Below are 20,239 nucleotides of genomic sequence, written 5' to 3' on the forward strand. Positions count from 1 at the left end.
CTTCTGGGGGGGGGGCACGGAGAAGGGAAGATCAGTAGGATGGTATCTATTTATAATGAAGCTCTGATCACTTTTTGTAATCGCCACTTTCTTTTCTAGACAGACATTAGCCATCTTTGTAATAATCTGTTCTTGGATTTTCCCAGAACTGGAAGGCATATTGGTCTACACTTGTGGGTACCCTCACCTATCTCCTTACTTGCTTAGCAAGCACTGAGCTTGTTTTCCTCTTTGTTTACTCTGAGCTTCAAACACCTGGGGAGATGGGAAGGCTGGACAGTTAAGGCCCTAACCTTGAAAAAGAAATCATACATGTAATGATCTTTTAGTCATTTTCACATCAGGACCACAGCACAGATGATATGACTGATATAGTCAACAGTCCTCAATATGGATAAGTCATCTCTAGTAAGGGCCCTGAGGGGCCATCTTGACTTCTGTCTAGCCACTGGACCCAGATAGCTGTGGAGGAGAAAGTGACTTTGCACAGCCCTTACTTAAATCCAACTCACTTGCATGTCATGGATCACCTCTTTGATGTCATAGCCCTCTCTGAGAAACAGTCAACTGTCCTCAATATGGATAATAGTCATTTCTAGTAAGGGACTTTCCATGAAACTTGTCCCAGGGCCAGGTTTTTTTTACTCAAACTTGTGTTAAACCACCTTCCCAGGTGTTCTCTGACCCACTAGCCAAGAAGCTGCCCATCACAGTAGGCTTTCCTCTCCCCATCCTCCCTCTCAAATCCCACCTTCTTTCCTTCTCTCCCAGTCACCCTTGAGGAAGAGCAATTGTAATAGCAGACCCAAACTCAAGCACAGGCCATGCCCTCTGTACCACTTCTTGGAGACCAAGCTTCATTAATCACATACTACTCACTTTTATCCCAGTAGAGTCTCTTGATTCAGATACTGTATGAGAGAAAACAATTTACAACTTCCTATTCCACTTCTTCTCTGTCTTACATTATCTATATCCTCCTGCCAACACTACCCCCATCTTTCATTGTACCCTCTGAGATCCATAATGAACAACTCTTTTGATCCTGGACCTCTTGCTCCTCCAGTCCTCTTATTTAGTAGACAACACTGAGACCTTGGCCCCTTCTAATGATACTGCATTCCTACTGTCTAGAACAGGGGGTGGGGAATCTTTTTTTCTGCCAAGGGCCATTTATAACAGAATTTGAAGGCCATACAAAATTATCAACTTACAGAACTCATGTAGTGGTAGGTGGTTCTACCTAGCTTTCAGTTCATCATTGCTTGTGGTTGATTATGCAAATGATTTTGTGGGCCTTGGTTCCTCACTCCTGGTCTAGAAGGTACGAGTTGTTCCTTCTCTTCTCATGCCTTGCCACACATTCCAAGTATTCACTCCTTTCTGTTCACTGCCACTTTTAGATTCTGCCTTTACCTCCATTGCTCAGTAGTTTCTCCACCACTTTAAAAAAACACTCAATTACATGCCTCCCTGATAGAAATCCTGGAGTAATTTTTTCCTCCTTTAACAGGGAATTGGGCACATTGGCATCCTTTCTGAACCCTGACCAAATCTCACAACTGTATCAGAAGTTGAATTCATGATATCCCAGCTTCAGTTGGGCCTTTACTGCAGCATACATGGGCTTCAGATTATCTTTCTAGGCTCTTTGGAGCCCTTCCCATATTGATTCAAACCAGATCATCTTTTGTCTCACTTTTTACCTAGCTTTAAGTCAGTGACTGGGTATTGCCTCTGACAACTGGTTTGGGAAAGACCTTAGCTTAAAAAGGCTGTGTCTCCTTCCTCCTGCACGTGAGGCCATCTCCAGTCCTCCTGATCTATGTCTTCTGAATTCCAAGGACTGGAGAAGAGAGTGATACTGATGATTTTGCACAGCCCTGCCTCACTTGCATCTAATTCACTTGCAAGTCAAGTCCTTTTCAGAACTAAGGACAAACTACAAAGAACCTGCTTGGACTAGGGGAGGAAGAGCGACTCTCCTCTTTGTCTTTTTCTTGTTAAGTTAGGGGTGATCCAATCTCCCAAGGGAAAATCAAATTGGAATGGGGGAAATCCTGACTGGAGTGGTTTTGGTTTTGTTTTTGTTTTTTAGCCAGGAATTAAAGAATGAACTTTCTTTGATTGCCTTAAGTTGAAAGGGCTTCCATTTTCCAGTATCCTATGAAGTCTTCAATGTTAGGTGTGGTTATCGGAGGAATTGATAAAAAATTGATCCCTGATGCAGGCAGGGAGAAGACACTGATAGAGATCAGTTTAATTTCGTGATCCCCGCCTCTGGGGAGGTTATCCAGTCCAAAATCCAAGTTTTATCAACCCGCTGAAACCTCTGTAGAGATCTCCAGCAGTCTCGCCTTGCCATGCCCTGTCAGAAATCCCAGTCATGTCCCTGAGGTTAAATTTTCCCTATAAAATCTACTTATGGTTCATCATGTGGCTGCTGCCCTTCTTTGGGTCAGTTGGCCATAGCCTTACTCCCCCCCCTATACCACATGGTATCCCCTAACTCCACTATGCTTTTCTACCTTCACTTCTTACAGCTAACTTTTTTTTTGAGATGCTAAGTCCTTTGCAGGATTTATCCTGCCAGCTAAGGATATGCCCGGTGGGCTTCCTCCCAGAGTGCTCCTCTCCGACCCCAGTCAATGTTCTGGAGTAATTCTTTCAAGCTCTAAGAGCTTTCTCTATATATATGATCTCCCAAAGGTTCTGGAGGCAGGGCTTAAGGGGTAAATTCGGATAAACCTGAAATCTCCCAACCGTGTGAACTTCATTGAATACTTAAATACTTATGAGCTCTCTAAAGGTGTGAACGTGAGCATTATTGTCTAGCAGTATTAGCAACTTATCACCTTGTAAGTATTCACTCTAAGGTGTGAACCAATAAGCACTGTATCAGTTCTATTGAGTTAACACCAGGATTCTGACATCACCCTTGAGTTTTTACCTCGTTTCAAGTTGTTGACACTAGGATTCCAACAATGCCCCAACCTCATGGGGTGCTGCTCCCTTTCTACTGGGTAATTATTGTGTTTCACTGAGGAACTTGTTGTTCATATGCTCTCCTATTTTATTTCAGATTTACCATTCCTGGCATCTCTTGTATCCCTTCATTTTGTCTGTAACCTCGTCCCTAAATAAATCCACCTTTTGCCAAAGAGAATGGCAAATTTTTATGAATTATGAATTCTTCACATGACTGAACTCCAATTTTTGGTGCCTACCATCATTTGATGTCTACATCACCCACATCACTAGTAGTTCTCCTCCTTTCACATTGCCTTCCTCCCCCACTTTCTACTATGAAGTCATTCCAATCTACTCCTACCCAATCATCTCAAATATTGCTAGGTTGGGCCTAGCTCAGGATGTTTTTTTGTTTCTGGTTCTGGAATGAAATGAGTCACTTAAATACCAAAATGAGGTTTACATAGCAATGGCTTGGAAGGGGTATTTTCCAAGCATACATTATTGATTTGTTTAGGCACAGTCTCTCTGTGGCATTTACCATGGCGATATGCTAGTCAGAAGTTTTGTCAAGCTCAGATGTCCTGGCTCCTGACACATTGTTGTCTGTAATTAGGTGACCTAGAAGCTATGTCAGTCAGTTCAGCCTTAGTCCCCTGGACCAATTAAGTTCTAAGGATGATTTCATTACTTTTTGATGGAAAACTAACCTAGCCTCCGTGGGGTAGATATTGCTCCTATATCATATTACTGGCTACAAAATTAAAAGAATTGAGAGCATACAGCATGTTTTATGTGTTTTCACAAAAGTATGAAAAATAATAGACAAAATATAGAGCATTTCTAATCCATGGAATATACATAATAGTGCCATTGGAATATTTAATGAATACATAATTTTGCTATTTGAGACACTGTTCTATATTGCTATGTGTTGTGGAAGATATAGAAAAAAAGGGTTACAAATAATGGCAAACAGGAAGCTTGCATTCTAATGGGGGAAGACAACATAAATTGGAACTGAAAGAGGGAGGTGGGGTGTAGGTGGGGAATAGGATAATAATCAGGGCTGCTGGAAAGGCAAAAGAAATTCAGAGATTAAGTTGAAGTATGAGTGAAGTAAGCATGATAGAAAGCCCTTCTTAAAATGTTTTTTTTGGAAAAGGTACTAGATCATTTTCTTCTCCAGCTCAGTTTACAGACGAGAAAACTAAGGTAAACAGGGTTAAGTGACTTGCCCAGGGTCACACAGCTAATAAGTATCTGAAGCTAGATTTGAACTTCAAAAGATGAGTTTTCCCGATTCCAAGCTCAGTGCTCTATTTGCCTTCATGGAGGTATTTTCCAGAAGATAAATCTGGAAATGTAGGTTGTACCTACACGGAGAGTGTCAAATCCTGAAAAAAAAAATCCATAGTCATGAATAAAGCAGCTTTAACCAACATAACAGGTTTATAAACCTGCCACTCTGGGTAGATCAGAATCCAGATCAGAATGTCCAGTGAGTAATCTGATGTCGTTTATACACATACACTTTATATTAAACATATTTCCACATTAGTGGTATTGTGAACAAAAAATCAGAACAAAAGGGAAAAACTATGAGGGAAAAAAAGTAAAATATATGCTTTGATCTACATAAATCAAAGCATATATTTTACTTTTTTTTCCCTCTGGATTTTACTTTTTCCTCTGGATATGGATAGAACTTTCTGTAATGAGACTTCTGGAATTGTCTTGGATTATTGTATTGTCGAGAAGAACTAAGTCAGTCATAGCTAATCGTCATCAAACAGTTCTGCTGTTATTGTGTACAGTGTTCTGCTCACTTCATTCAGTATCAGTTCATATAAATCCAGGTTTTTGTGAAACCCATCTGCTTATCATTTTTTAGAGCGTAACATACATTCATATATCACAACTTGGTTACCCATTCTCCAATTGATGGGCATCCCCACAATTTCCAATTCTTTTTCCATCACCAAAAGAACAAATATAAATATTTTTGATACAGACCTAGTAGTGTATTAAAGTGGGTTAAAGGGTGGGCACAGTTTGATTATCCTTTTTAGATAGTTCCAAATTACTCTCCAGAGTGGTTGGATCTATTCACAACTCTACTAACAATATATTAAATATCCCAATTTTCCCATGTTCTCCAGCATTTATCATTTCCCTTTTCTGTCATAGTAGTCAATTTGACACACACATATTATATCTGAGGCAAATGAGTACTTAGATGTTTTACAATGGTTGCTTAAACTCTTGGTGTTTCCAGGCTGATTTTTTGGTTTGTTTGTTTTTGGCTTCAGTGCAGTTAATATGGGAACTGATATGTTGGAACTGGATTGCCATATCACAAAAGATGAACAAGTGGTCGTATCCCATGATGGGAATCTGAAGAGATCAACTGGAGTAAATGTGAACATTTCTGACCTGAAGTACTGTGTAAGTAGAAATGCATTCAGAGCAAATACTTTGGGGTGGCATGATTTTAGCTTTAGTGAAGGCTTTTAAGGAGTGAATTGGGAAAAAATGAGGAAAAATCATCTGGAAAATAATTACTTTGTCCTATAGGAACCTATACTTTTAACTTCCTGACAAACCAGGCTGATAGTTGTTTCCTGAACTTAACAGGCTATTGCCAGCATCTTTGTGTTTATACAGTAATCTATCATTTGCATTCCTTCCTCATCTTTACATTTCAGAATCTCTGTCTTCCCTCAAGACTCAGCTTAGGTACCACTTCCTCAGCAAAGGTTTTCCTGATTGCCCCCTGAAAGGTTGATATTCTCCATATCCTTTCACATCTGGTTAAATGCCTTGAATATGGTACTTAATAAATTCAGCCAACATTTAGTAAGTGCCTGTTATGACTAAGAAATCCTGTTAATAAGTTCAGAAGATATAAATTGGAGATGGTCTGTAGCCTCAGAAAGCATATACTTAGTTAAAGAGATGAGTTGCTTATAGATGATTAACATAAGTTAAGAGGTGATTAAATGCTTGGTGCTCATCAACTGAGTGACTGAAGGAATTTAAAAAGGTAGGAAGCCCCCCACTAGCAGAGGGTTATCTGGGTGAACTTCTGGAAAGAGTAGGTAGCACCTGAGCCAGGTTGAAAAGATTGGGAAAGAATTGTGTTACACACTCACACATATGCACACGTGCACACAATACTATTTAGGATTAAGTTAAGCTGGAACATAGAGTATGAAATAAAATTGGAAAGGTAAATTAGAGCCAGGTGCTGAGGACCTTGATCACTAGACCAAGGAGTTTACATTTTAGTTAGTAAGTAATGAAGACCTACAGAAAATATTTGATCAGGAAAGGACTTGGTCATGTTTGGGACAAAGACACCTACCCAAATTGACTAGTCAGAGATCACTCATAAAAAGCAGAATTATTTATTAGAATCTCAAGAAGCAGACCTCCCCTCCTCTCCCCCCTTCTCTACAAGTTGAAGCTTACAGCAGGAGAGAGCTACTCCCTTGAGAATGCTCACAGTTTTTATACATTTCAGACAAAGAACCCCAAAAATCCTACCCTCTATATGGTGTGATTGGTTACATAAGTCTCTGTTCCCCTATTTTGGTCAGTGGAATGCAGTAGATAAGGTGACGTATAGCTTCCTCACTATCCTTCTTTGGACAATGGAATGTATGTAGTCCAGGCCTTATCTAAAATCACATGCTTCCCGAGAATTCAATTAATTTAGCCAACAGTCTCTGATCAATGTGTGCTTGATCTGTAAGTTCTTCACCTTTTTTACACAATCCCCCCTGTTATAAATATATATGTATATCTATTTCCTCATGAAGAACTAACATTGTGGTCAAATTCAATTAACCTCTCTACACATTGCTTATTAATCTCATCTGGATCATCCCCTGCTACCTGCATCCCATCCCTCTTTCTATCATTTTAATGATATCATCCTCTGTATGTAAGATTCTTGACAGTGATCTTTGAACTGTTCTTGTTACCAATGTAATTATACAGAATAAACATAGTGGCAACAGAATAATAACACTGATTGCAATAAGTCCATACCATAAGAGCTATTTCCACCAGATATTTTTGAAGGGATATTTCCAAACTTGTACAGTCACTTGAACTATCCTGCAAATGCCCTTAGTAATTTCTTTTACTACTTGTTCGTTGTCATCAATTTGCATACAACAGGTGGACAAGTTTTGTTTCTCACAGACCCCTCCTTCTTCTGCTAACAGATAATCTAAAACTAATCGATGTTATAAAACAGCTTCCCTTGCTGGGTGGCTTGATCAGCTAATAGATCAAGGACCTTAGCAGTTTGGTTAGTTGTTACCTCTAAGACTGCTTGCAGTCAAATTAATCTGTTAAAAAAAAAATGTATATATATACATATGTATGTGTGTGTCCGATATCCCCAACTACCATCTTGGGCTCATGTCACCAGTCTATATTCTGTGATAATCTTTGTGTGTGTGTGGTGGGGGAGGGCAGATATCTCTTCACCCATTAGCATCTGTTTGAATAGATTACAGGGTGTTTGACAAGTAGGCTTCTTCCTAAATTCCTTCAAACATCCCTCATTACCCTTAAATGGATGCTGGTGGATACAATTAAGCACTGACCTATATTACAAACAATATTTAACTTGCTCCATCTGTTTCTATGCTCGCCACAATCTATGATATCTACCCTCTCTGGTCAACGAGTAAAAGTCCATTCACACTTAGTCTCTCCCATCCATGGCCCTGCACCTGTTTGATTTAGGCAATGCCCCAATAAGGTACCCCAGATCAATACCACTATCAAGATTTCACATGCACAGTTCATCAGTTCCTTTTCAATGTTTGTCAGGGGGCCACAGTTCTATTACATCAGCATCTCTTCTAACTCCATTATATGTTTCCCAACCCTATTTTGAACGGAAATAGGGAAATGAAAAAGGCAAGATTCATGGGGAAGTTTTAAATAATAATGAGTACTGATGGAGCATCCAAGATAGATATCCAGCAGATAATTGAAGATTCTAGTAATGGGCTCAGAGGAGAAATTGGGGTTAAAGGTATAGATGTAGGAATTATTTACATAGAGATAATTTTTGAATCACTTGGTTGATGGGTTGCCAAAGTAGAAAGTGTAGAGAGAAGAAAGAAGGATGAGACAGTTTGGGTACAGTTGTGCCCTCCACAATCAGGATTCAGGAATAGGAATGGTGGAAATGATCAGAGGAGTAGCAGAGAAGTAGGAGAGAGTTACATTACAAAAGTCAAGAGAAGAAAGTATCATCAGAATTGATAAATAATGTGAAGTGGCAGAAAGATCAAGGAATATGAGAAAAGAGAAAAGGTCATTGGGTTTGGTAAATCAGAGCTCACTAGAAATCTTGGAGACAGTGGTTTTACTATAGAGTGGGGTAGATAGAAATGGAAGCTAGGTTTATGGAGATTCAGAAATGAGTGATTTAAGAGGAAATGGAGGTAGTGAATGTAGGTTAGCCTTTTTGGAAGTTTGGCAAGAAGAGGGAGATGAAAAAAGCAGAAAAGATAATTGAGTCAAGGGAAGGAATTTTAAAAATTTGTTGTAGATTTAGCATATTTATAGATTAAGAAAGAGCTCGAGAAGCCAGTAGAGCATAGGATGGATGGTTAACTTTAACAAGGAGGCCACTTCATTTTCAGATTATAGAGAGGAATGAGAAAAGTTTAGGATGGCTGGGTGAAAAAGCTCAGTCTCCTGAAAGCTCCTCACTCTTGGTGAAGGAGAAGGCAGGGGAATTGGGAGAAAAGATTTGGAAATCACAACTGTGCGTGATGTCAGTTAGAAGACAACAAGACCAAAAATTGTTGTGTGGCAGTGAAGCCCTCCTTAAGTTTTGAAAGCTTAAATCTGATGTGTAGGTAGAATACTCGGCACCTTCAGGTCTTTCTCTGGCATCTCTTTTGATCAGAGAAGAAAAATAGATATATGGTGGTTTATTCACAGTGGGGGGACTGGTGTTAGTCATGAGAATGAATCCCAAAATCTGAAATAGTTTTTAGAAAGAAGCTTATTTGGTCATTGGTAGAAGTAGAGGAGAAAAAAAAAACCCTAAAAGAAGGCTCCCTCCTCAATCTCTGCAGAACTTGCGTTATATTTATTTAGGATTTCACAAAAGTACCAGTACTTAATGTTGTTGTTGTTGGTTTTTTTTTCTTGTTTTTTTTTCTCCTCTCATGATTTTTCTTTTTGGTTCTGATTTTTCTCTTCCAGCATGATTCATGAGGAAATAGGTAAAGAAAAAAATGAATGTAGATGTGTAACCAAAAAGAATGTTGTTTTTTATATGTAACTGGGGAAAATAAAAAAAAAGAAAGTACTGCACTTGAACCCTGTTGTTAACTTAAAAAACTTACCTTTATTGTTATTCTGCAGAGAGGGTTGTTCCCCAAAAAAGTCTATTGAGATGAATATTTAGTAAGCATAAATATTAAAATTAAGATTAAATTGAATTTTTTTTGCTGTTGCTTTTTTTTTTTTTTGCTATTGTGGTTTAGCTTGATTTTAATATAGCTTTTTATTTTAAAAATACATGCAAAGATAGTTTTTGACATTCACCTTTGCAAAATCTTGGATTCCAAATTTTTCTTCCTTCCTTACTCTTTACCTGTCCTCTAGAGAGCAAGCAATAGGTTAAACATATGCATTTCTTCTAAACATATTTCCACATTTATCATGTTACACAAGAAAAATCAGATCAAAAAGGAAAGAAAATGAGAAAGAAAAAAAAAAGCAAGCAAACAATTAAAAAGATGAAAATGCTGTATTGTGATCTAGATTCAGTCTCCACAGACCCCTTTTTGAATGCAGATGGCTCTATCATCTTGGAATTGGCCGAATTACCTCATTATTGAAAAGAACCACTTTCATCAGAGTTGATCATTACATGTTCTTGTCGCTGTGTATAATGTTCTTCTGGTTTTACTCACTTCACTTAGCATCAGTTTATATAAGTCTCTCCTGACCTCTCTGAAATCATATTGCTGATAATTTTGATAGGGTACAGCTATTAGGGGAAATATAGCAATAATCCTAAGGTCCCCTGACTCTAGAGTGCTATTGTTCTACCAATCTTTCTGTCAATAATTCTAAAGTCTTCTGGCTTTAGGATAGTCCTCCAAACAGTGACATAATGGGGGGAGACACTCCAGAGATGGGGAGAGGCATCCTGATAAGACGGTATCTGATATTCTGATAGCTTGGGATGGAGAGAAACATTCTGATATTCTAAAATATAAGATCTCTTATCCTCATCAAATATTCTAATGATTAAGAGGGAGGGGTGGTTTTGCAGGATTGAGCAGAACAATTAGGGAAAGCAAGGCAGGACAATTTAGAGAAACTGAGTCAGGATAATAAAAGAGAACTGTGGCACAACAGCATCAGTTCATGTAAGTCTCTCCCGGCCTCTCTGAAATCATCCTGCTGGTCATTTCTTTTAGAACAATAATATTCCACAGCATTCATATATTATAATTTATTCAGCCATTCTCCAATTGATGGGCATTCATTCAGTTTCCAATTTTTTGCCACTACAGAAAGGGCTGCCACAAATATTTTTGCACGTGTGGGTCTCTTTCCCATCTTTAAAATCTCTCTGTGATATAAGCCCAGTAGTAACACTGCTGGGTCAGAGGGTATGCACAGTTTGATAACTTTTTGAGCATAGTTCCAGATTGCTCTCCAGAATGGTTGGATCAGTTCACAATTCCACCAACAATGTATCAGTGTCCCAGTTTTCCCACATCCCCTCCAATATTTGTCATTATCTTTTCCTGTCATCTTAGCCAATCTGACAGTGTGTAGTGGTATCTCAGAATTGTCTTAATTTGCATTCCTCTGATCAATAGTGATTTGGAACACTCTTTCATATGAGTGGAAATAGTTTTAATTTCTTCATCTGAAAATTGTCTATTCATAACCTTCGACCATTTATCAATTGGAGAATAAGCCTACAAATTCTTTTGAAACATCTTGTGACACTGGTGTGTCCCCAATCTTTTGGGGTCTCTAGGTTGGACCTCAACAATTTCTTAGAAAACAATAATAACTTATTCAATCATTCCCCAACTGATAAGCATCCATTAGGTTTCTAGTTCCTTGCCATTACAAAAAGGGCTGCTACAAACATTTTTGCACATGGGTAATTTTCCCTTTTGTATGATCTCTTTGGGATACAGACCCAGTAGAGACACTGCTAGATCCAAAGGGTAAAACATGAGCTTTTAAAAATTGGGAAACCCAAAACCTCTGCTGCACCAATTGTCCCACCCAATAGATAGGTGGGATCTAAGCACTTGCAGCTTCCTTTGTTGCATATCTGAGGTCAGCCAATTTCCAGCCACAGCAAGGTAGATTCCAACAGTATTTTCTACATTAATGTGGTAGGAACAATGGAAGGTTAATGGGTGAAAGAATTCAAGAAGAGCTGCCCCTGGAGGCAGGAGGGGGTGGCTTGAGGGGAGATGTGTGTATTTCTGACTGCTGTTTGTTACCTGGGTGACTGGGCAGGGCATCTGATGTTTCTGGGCATTGGTAACCTCTGAAGGGGGTTGCATCAGATGACCTCTGAGATTCCTTTAACTGTAAATTTCTGCTCCTAAAACTGTAAAAGGAGAAAATTAATCCAGAGGTAGACTAGAACACAGAGCGTGATGGTCATGATGGACAAGTGCTTTTGACCATTAGTTTCTAGTGTTAGTGTTGAGGAGAAAGACACTCCCAAGATTAGGTTCCTCTGGTCAGTGTCAAGGGTTTGGTGAAAGAATTCACACACTCAGACTCCAAGTTAAGGGACAAAGATTTTATTATGCTGCTTGACAAGGGGACTAAAGTTCTAAAGGAGTTTAGCAGAGAGGCAGAAGCAAGAAGAAATTATGCTGCTTGACAGCGGGCTAATTCTTGGGGATCTAGAAAAGAGGAAGAATCAAAGAGATAATTTTGTAGGAAAGAGAAACAAAGGTTAGGTTGATAATGCTAATGTTATGGTTTAGAGGTACAATTGAGGAGTGGTAGGGGAGATGGGGTTGTTACCATCATTGAGTTCTACAGGTCACTGACCCACAGAATTAGTATTAAATTACTGCTATTGATTGGCCAGCTTTGTTTATGGCATTCCTAAAGCCAGGTAGCCTTAGGCTTTCTCAGGAATTGCTATTTTTCTCACACCCTATCCTTGGCAAGGTCCAGGATTGGCACTAATTCAGTAAGTGACAGAAGTAGATGAAAGGGAACTGAGGTTAAAGATCTGAAAGTTCAGATTGTTATGAAGATAGTTAAGTCATCAAGAACAATGACAGAACAGGAATGAAAATGTGCTGTAAGTTTAGTGATAAAGTCACAGAGGGGTGTAGGAGGATGTCATAGAGGTTGGTAAATTTTAGAATTAAGAATCCAAAAAAGATTGATTTAATCAGACCTTGTGAACTGCACAGGTTGGGAAAGTTGTTCATTGATCATGATCTTAGCAGAGCAAAGGGCTGTAAATAGCAGTGAGAAGGTAATATGTAACTGACATCTTCCTAATGTTCTCTAACTTAAGTGAACAAATGTAGATTTCTTTAAAAAGAGATGATTTAATGAAAATTACCATATTCTCTAAAACAAAATTTGTTTTTAAAAGTTGTTTAAATAATTTAATGTATGTGATGATCAGCTATGACAGACTTGGTTCTTTTCAGTGTTCTAAGGCAATCCCAATAAATTCTGCTTGGAAAACACCATCCCGTCCCGAGGGAGAATTATGGAGAACATGCTATGTTTACTTTTTTTTTTCCTTTTGTGATTTTTCCCTTTTGTTCAGATTTTCTTCTCCCAACATGATTCTTTAGGAATTAAAAAAACAAAAACATGAATGTACATGTTGGAAAATGTTTTCTACATCCTAGCTGGTGGAAATAAATTTTTTTTAAATGTAATGAAAATTACTTTATTCTCTAAAATAAAATGTATAATTTCTTTATCTAATTGTTTGAAGTGCTCCAATAGATAACAATCAGATGATACCTCCTTTTGATTTTTAGTTCCTAACTACTAAAAGGGGAAAAAAAGATCAACTTTTAATAATATTGTCAAGTCCTGAAATAAATCAGAACCAGGAATTGAAGAGTAAGATGCCTTACTTACTTAATTGAGAATAACAGGGTAAGGACAGCTTGATGGTGTAATGGGTAGAGCATCGGCTCTGGAGTTAGAAGGCTCTGAGTTCAAATGTGGCTTCAAACATTTAGCTCTTAGTACCTGTATGACGCTGGACCCCAGTTGCTTCCTCCCTCCATCCAAAAGAGAGAAAGAGGGAAGAGGGATAGCTTTAGGAAGAGGGGGGACAAGATGGATGAGATAGTAAGATTTGATCATGAGATTCTAGTTGCAGAAATCTGGGTGTGAGGTAAGCCACTTTATTATGACTCTTTTGCCCTTCATGCCATGAATCTTGGTGGAAGGGAGCAAAGACAACTAACTACAAGCTGACATTCAGCTTGAGCTGGGATCCCCACAAGACAAGCTCCCTGGGAGGCTTAACTCACCCATACTGTGATTCAGTTCAACCTAATCAAGAGGAAATATCTTAAGAGGGAGAATATAAGGATATTACTGAAATTCTGACATTACAAGAATCATATAACATTTGGTATTAATAATTTCCTTCCTTTTATTAACAATTAAACTAAGAATTTTCTGTTAGTACTATAGATTGTTTTCACTGGTAGACAGAAGTAATCTTTAGGGAAATTTTTCTGAGAGGTGCTAAATATACATAAATATCATTTATTATTAAAGATTTGTTGTATTTTGCTAAATTACTTTGTATCTTATTTGAAATTAGATCAATTCCTTCATTTTCCTAAAGCTAATATTGTCTTTATCTTTTAAAGGAACTCCCCCCTTACCTTGGCAAATTGGAGGTAACATTTCAGAAAGGTAATGTTTTCCACTGTCTTCTTAAACATTTGTTTCATTAATTACATTACAGTTCTTTAATTACAGATGCACATTAATTATAGTAATTAAGTTAATTAATTGCAGTTCTTTAGTATCTAGAAACAGAAACAAATATTTGCTCAATAATGATTTCTAGTAGTGTAGATAAGAAGTTGTCAGTGATTTTGGGTGGAGCCTCATGTGTTACCTGAGTTATTGGACTGGGATCTCTTGTTTTTGCAGTGAAACTTGCTGTTTGACTAGAAATAAGTCTTGAGAGAATTAGTTCATTCTATTCAATTTTGCCTAGAAATCAATATACCCTCATGCCAAATTTGTTAACTTACAGACTTCATTGTCAAATAAATTGAATGTCATGTTGGCCATTTGATGAATTCTCTTCCTAATAGGGACACTTTGGGAGACAAATTTGAGACTGGAAGAATGCTTGATGAAGGAAAAAAAAATCAGTCAACAATCTTACAAGTCTTACACATGTACTGGGTACTTATGCAAGACCCTGAGGATACATGAATGAAACAATTTCTCCTCTTGAGATTTTAGATTCTAGTGGGAAACACTATGAATACATATAATATAAAGTGGACAAATAAGTGTATCTTACTCTATCCTCCCAGTAAAAACGTATTTATTTTTAAAGTGAGTGATGTTGGCAGATACCAAGTACTGGTATTCCTGAGAACAGAGAAAAGATGATTGAAAGATAGATTGAAATTTGAAAAAATTGGAAAATAAAGATTGAAAGATAGAAAAATACTTCACAACATTTTAGATTTCATTATGTTAGTGAATATAGTCACAGAAGAAATGCTGAATAACAGCTTAGCATTGTGTTCACTTGCATATTAACAAGATATTTCTATTCTCTAATATATAAACTCCTTGAAGATAGGGGTTTATTTAAAAGTACATAGTTTTGTATCTCCTCTAGGATCTATAAAAATGTTGTTTTCCTTCATGAAATATTTTCTGGTTCCCAGACAAAAGTGATCCCATCCTCCTTTGAAATCTGATACTACATTGTGGTTCTTTTACATACTATGTATTATATTAATTTGAGTATATGTCTTATCCTTGCTCCCCTACTAGATTTTAAGGAAATTGAATTTAATTATGAGGAATTGGATAATGGATTATATATCTTTAGATATCCTTCAAGTCCTCACACAATGTATTCATTCAGCATAATTCGTACTCAAGAAAAGCTCCATGAATTTGATTATTTAATTGAACTTCAGATGTTTAAATTTTATTACTGGACCTTTGCAGGCTACCAAACAAAAGCCATTTAGTAATTATCATCATTTTTACTATTGCATTTTGGAGTGAGAATTCTCCAAATGTGGATTGCCTTCTTGAAGGATCTTTACTTCTGAAAAATCTGTTCCTAGTGAGGCCTGTGCTGTTCTATAAGCGTCTTCATCAGAGAAGGCTCAGGGGCGGCAGCTCTCTCATATATTCGAGTTGACAGAACAGATGGTCAGAGCACCTGTATTTGTCCATAACAGTGAGGGCCTAGTGAAAAGATGGATCCCTAGAGGTTCAGAAAAGGATGGGAGAGGTGGAGGAATAGTAGTATGCATGGCAGTATCTTTGAGAGCATTGTAAAAGACAATTTTCAGAATTATAATTCTCCCCCAAAGCCCCACCCTATATAAGCATAAATTGTCTTACTTAGTTTCATACATATGGGAAACAGGTCAAAACAGTAAATATTTACCATGCAAAAACCAGAACTATGTTTCCATGATGGTAGTTTCCTCTTGGTCAGGGATACTTTACAAAGAACCTGTGTGCACCAATGTTGCTCCACTTCCCAAGTGTTTGCCTTAGCTGTGGTGCCCTAGACAACCCTACAAGACATATTCTGCAGCACTCCATGGATGGCACTCTGTAGATCCTCTGACAAAATGAAAGGGGAATGGTCAATTTTGAGGTTCCAGAGTTACTTTTTATATTTCTCTTTACTAATTTGTTTATTTTTCAAAGTTTATAATCAGCTTTGGTCTTTTATCAGGAATGCTTGGAAGTCCTATGTTGCATTAAAAGTCTAGTTTTTCCCTGTAGTTTTTGCTAAATAGGTGGTTCTTCACTGTAAGCTTTGATGCTCCTTAATCTTGTGTGGTCCTGACTATGGTTCCTTCCTTCATACTTAAATTCATTTTGACTACTTGTAATATTTTTCTTTAACCTGAAAGTTCTGGATTTTGGCTATATTGTTCCTAGGACTTATCATTTTGAGGTTTCTTTCAGAAGTAGACAAGTGAATATGATAAAGTCTAGATTAGGAAATCAAAATGAGACTAGGGTTTCTGATCATCAGGGAGTTAAATGATAAGTTCTAGTAGCAGGTTTGAGGGTCAGGAACCAAATGGAGAGGTTTGGCTCCCCTGCAAGCCCTTGGGATTTGGCACAAGGGCAGGGAGTTTTGGGGACTCCCTTCTGGCCTCGCAGAGGTTCTCTGTAAAGGAATTTACAGACCTGAAAACCTAGATTGATAAAAGAGGTTTATTATAGGGATTGGAAGTAAGGTTAGAAATTCTGACAGAGAGGCATAAAGTCTGGTTAGGAAATTGGTGAGGGTAAAGAGAGGATAACACTGGAAAAGAATATTATTCCAGCGGGCAGATCTATGGAAAATGGAGTTTTGCACTGAGAATGCAGTTCTCAGTGGGCAGAAGGTCCTGGCAGCAAAGGGAGCTGCCAAGGTCCATCTGCAAAGACTTTAGTTGATGGAACTAGTTATTATATGGGGGTTGGGACAGCCCAAGTTGGCTCAGACTGGGGGCTGGGAGAGCCTGGATCTCCTATTGGAATTCAAAGGGATGCTTTTTGACTAGAATTTGTAACTGAATCAAAGGCTCTGGTATCCTGGAAAGACAACTTGTCTGGGGAGGATATGCCTCAGCCAGGAGGGGCTGAGAATCTGAAAGGAATCACAGATCAATAGAAAATACAGTTTCTTAAAGGGACCACAACCTGCTTCAGATTCTTTCTATTTTCTTTTTGTTCTTTGATTCTAAGAGATCTAGGGTCTAAGTGGATCTCTTGCCTACATCTTTTCACCTTGTCTGACTGTTGGATGCTTTGCTGAAATCCAGGTAAATTATATTTACAGTCTTCTTCTGGTCTACCAGCCTAGTAAACCTGTCAAAATAGGAAATTAAATTGGTCTGATTGGAACACTTCTTCATGAAATTGCTTACCTTACCTTATTTCTTTCAAAATTACTTTAATTATGATATCCAGGCTCTTGTTGGTCATGGCTTTCAGGTAATTCTAAAATTATGTTCTAAAATTATCTCTCTTTGGTCTGTTTTGCAGATTAGTTGTTATTGATATGTGATGCCTTTTGTTTTCTTCTTTTTTTTGTAATCTTTTGACTTTGTTTTAATACTTGTTTGCCTCATGGACTCATTATTTGCTATTTGGTGAGTAAGGTTTTGTACTTCTTATGCCAAGCCATTAATTCTTTCCAAGGCTCTCTTCCATTTCTTTCCTCTGTTACTTGCTTCATTTTTCAACTCTTTGAAAAACTTAATTTTTCTAGGAATTTTATTTGATGTCAAGGACAAACTATGATTTACTTTTAAGTTTTGCTTACAAATGTTTTGGAATTGTTTTCCTTTTCAGGGTTTATATCTTGGGCATTCTTGGGCCTTGTATTAGTTGTTTCTTTTCAGAATAAGCTTTTGTCCGGTCATCTAGGGTGCTCCAGACCCTAAACTGCTGGCCCATGCTGGGGCAGAATCCAGCATCATTTCTCTGACATGTCAGAATATATGTAGGCTTAGCTCAGAGTCTGGGCACTGAATTTGGGCTCTTGGCCCCTCTGAGAAAATCTCTAGCTGTTGACTTGGACCTGGGGTTCAGCCTAGGGATCTGAGTGTTCTTAAGCTACTGGCCTAGCTCAGAGTGCTAGGTGCTGATACTGTGTTGGCATACTGGTTCCTCAATACCTAAGGTTAAGTTAAATTCTATTTTTTTTTTTTTGTCTAGGCTTAAGAAAGTGGAGAAAATATTAATAAATCAAAGTAAATTTAAAAATGTGCTCATTTTCTGTTTTTCCCAGAGGTCAGTTAAACTTTTTCCAGTTCACCCTCCTCTTTCTCCTCCCCTCCCCCCAAGCAAGTCCCTCCTAGAACAAAGTCACTTAAAACCCTACTATCCTGATTGCTAACTTTTCCTTTAGATTTAAGATTTTTCCATTTAAAGTGCAGCAAGCACTCTTATCCATAAAAATCTAATTAAAATTAATATTTTAAGTTTTAAAACACTATAATGGAACTCTAGAATAAAAAGCTATAAAACATAATCTCTAACAACAAGACAGAAATGGAACGCTTGTTGCTATTAGTTTAAACTTCAGAAAACCTTTTCACTCCCTCCTTCCTACCAGTGGTTCTGTTCTCTGTTCCCTCTTTCCCCCCTTCCTCTAGGCTAGTCCTTTTATAATTTAAACTACAAGCCCTACAAAGCACTGGGTGGAATTAAAATGTAGTATGGGGCTTTGGCCTGCCTTTGACTGTGGCCTCTGGAGTCTGCAGCCCCTGAGTCTGCCCAGTTTCCTGTTAAGCATTTTCGGTTAGTTCTTGAGCTCTGTATTATCTGCCTCTCTGTACTGTGTGGCAGTGGGCCCTTTTCTAATCATAATGCATAATTCTGAATGTCAGCAAATGTCTTATGGAGAAGGCAAAGTGCAGATTATGCAGATAAAGGGGCTTCCTTCCAGTCTAATTTGTTGTTGAGTCTTTCTGATTCCAGATCCAAGATTACATCCATTGCACCTCCTGGCTTTCAGTAGAAGGGGAGATAACATGTAGGTATTCAGGCCCACACAAGAAAGCCTTCCCGACCCTAGCCCTGGCACTCAATTCATTTTGTCATTTAGCTGCCTAAAGGTCTACATTATGCAAACTATCATATACAAACAAGAAAAATAAACAGATAAAATAGGGATAGTTTCAGATTAGGGAGGACCAGGAAGGGCTTTTTGTAGATGGTGGGACTTTTGTTGAGATCTGAAGGAAGCCAGGGAACCTAGGAGATGAAAATAAAGAGGAAGAACATTCCAGGCCTGAGGTACAGCTAGGGCAAAGGTTCCTAGTTTTTCCAGCACCCTAGTACAGAGGCCCATCTGAGTACTGGGTTGGAACTCATCTAGGCCAGCTTACCTCCTTTCTGTCTGTATCCTGTACTAGCTTATTTGGGCTGTTGCTATAGCAAGGACCCTGAAAATCCTCTCAACAATTTCAACTCTTTATAAGCCTCTTTTTTGGGAGGGGGGGGTAGTTGTATCATTTCTAATTCTAGGACCATCCTGCTTGGCCTAAAAAAATTTAAAATAAGTTTAAATAGCCTTGCTTTCTTTCCTCATTTATTATTTATCCTCCCTCCCCACTCCCAATCCCAAATGCTGATCCTGTCCCTTCTTTGTTCCTCTTTACCAACTAAAAAAAAATTTCCTCTTCAGCTTTTGTGTTCCTGATACTATTCTAATCTGTCCCTGCTTTCATGTTCTTAATCCATCTTTAAAAACTCTTTAAGTTGGTACTTGAGTTCCTTGTGTGTCTACTTTGCTTAACTCTTAGATTTTCTACTGATCTAGATAGCTTTTAATTTAACATCTATTTAATTTAAACACAACTTTTTCTTTGAAAAATTTTTTATTTAGTACTTTATTTTTCCTCAGTTACATGTAAAAATAATTTTTAACATTTATTTTTAAAATCTTGAGTTCCAAATTCTCTTCCTCCTTTGAATTTACCTTTTTCTTTCCATGTAACTCTACTCTTTAATGTTACTGTAGTTAATCCCCCAATCATTATTTGGTCTTTGTTTAATTCACATTTTTTTCTCTCATTCATAATGTCCACCCTGGATCACACCTTACTTAATGTTCTAGGGACCATTATTCACATTCTGTAGGAATTATGTTTGGTTGTTATGTTAATTTTATATTATTTATGTCTAGTGGATATCAATTGAAAATGTAAGTTGTAGGCAGCTAAGGTGATACAGTGGTTAAAGTCTGGGTTTGGAGTCAGGAGGGCCTAAATTCAAATCCAGCCTCACATACTTATTAACTGGGTCTTTGGGCAAGTCATTTCACTTTTGCCTAAGTTTCCTCATCTGTAAACTGGGGATAATAATAGCACTTCCCTTCCAACGTTATTGTGAGGATCAAATGAGATAACAATTTTAAAGCACTTGGTACACAGTCTTATATAAATGTTAACTATTATTGAGATTTTACATAGGTTTTTTCAGATACCCCAAAATAGAGCTCAATCTT

General features: G+C 37.8%; 1 protein-coding gene across 2 annotated transcripts in view; it reads left to right on the plus strand.

Annotated features, from left to right (window-relative positions):
• The window catches only part of GDPD1 (glycerophosphodiester phosphodiesterase domain containing 1), a 59,488-nt gene that overhangs the window by 24,816 nt on the left and 14,433 nt on the right, over positions 1-20,239 (plus strand). For both annotated transcript variants that reach the window (XR_002770144.2, XM_003767920.4), the window contains exons 3-4: positions 5,283-5,418; positions 13,878-13,923. Coding sequence is in view for 1 of the 2 variants with exons in the window: in XM_003767920.4 (XP_003767968.1) it covers positions 5,283-5,418; positions 13,878-13,923 (182 nt within the window). In the remaining variant the exon portion in view is untranslated. The remainder of the gene's footprint in view (positions 1-5,282; positions 5,419-13,877; positions 13,924-20,239) is intronic.

The sequence above is a fragment of the Sarcophilus harrisii genome, chromosome 4, assembly GCF_902635505.1.
Source record: "Sarcophilus harrisii chromosome 4, mSarHar1.11, whole genome shotgun sequence".
Lineage (NCBI taxonomy): Eukaryota > Metazoa > Chordata > Mammalia > Dasyuromorphia > Dasyuridae > Sarcophilus > Sarcophilus harrisii.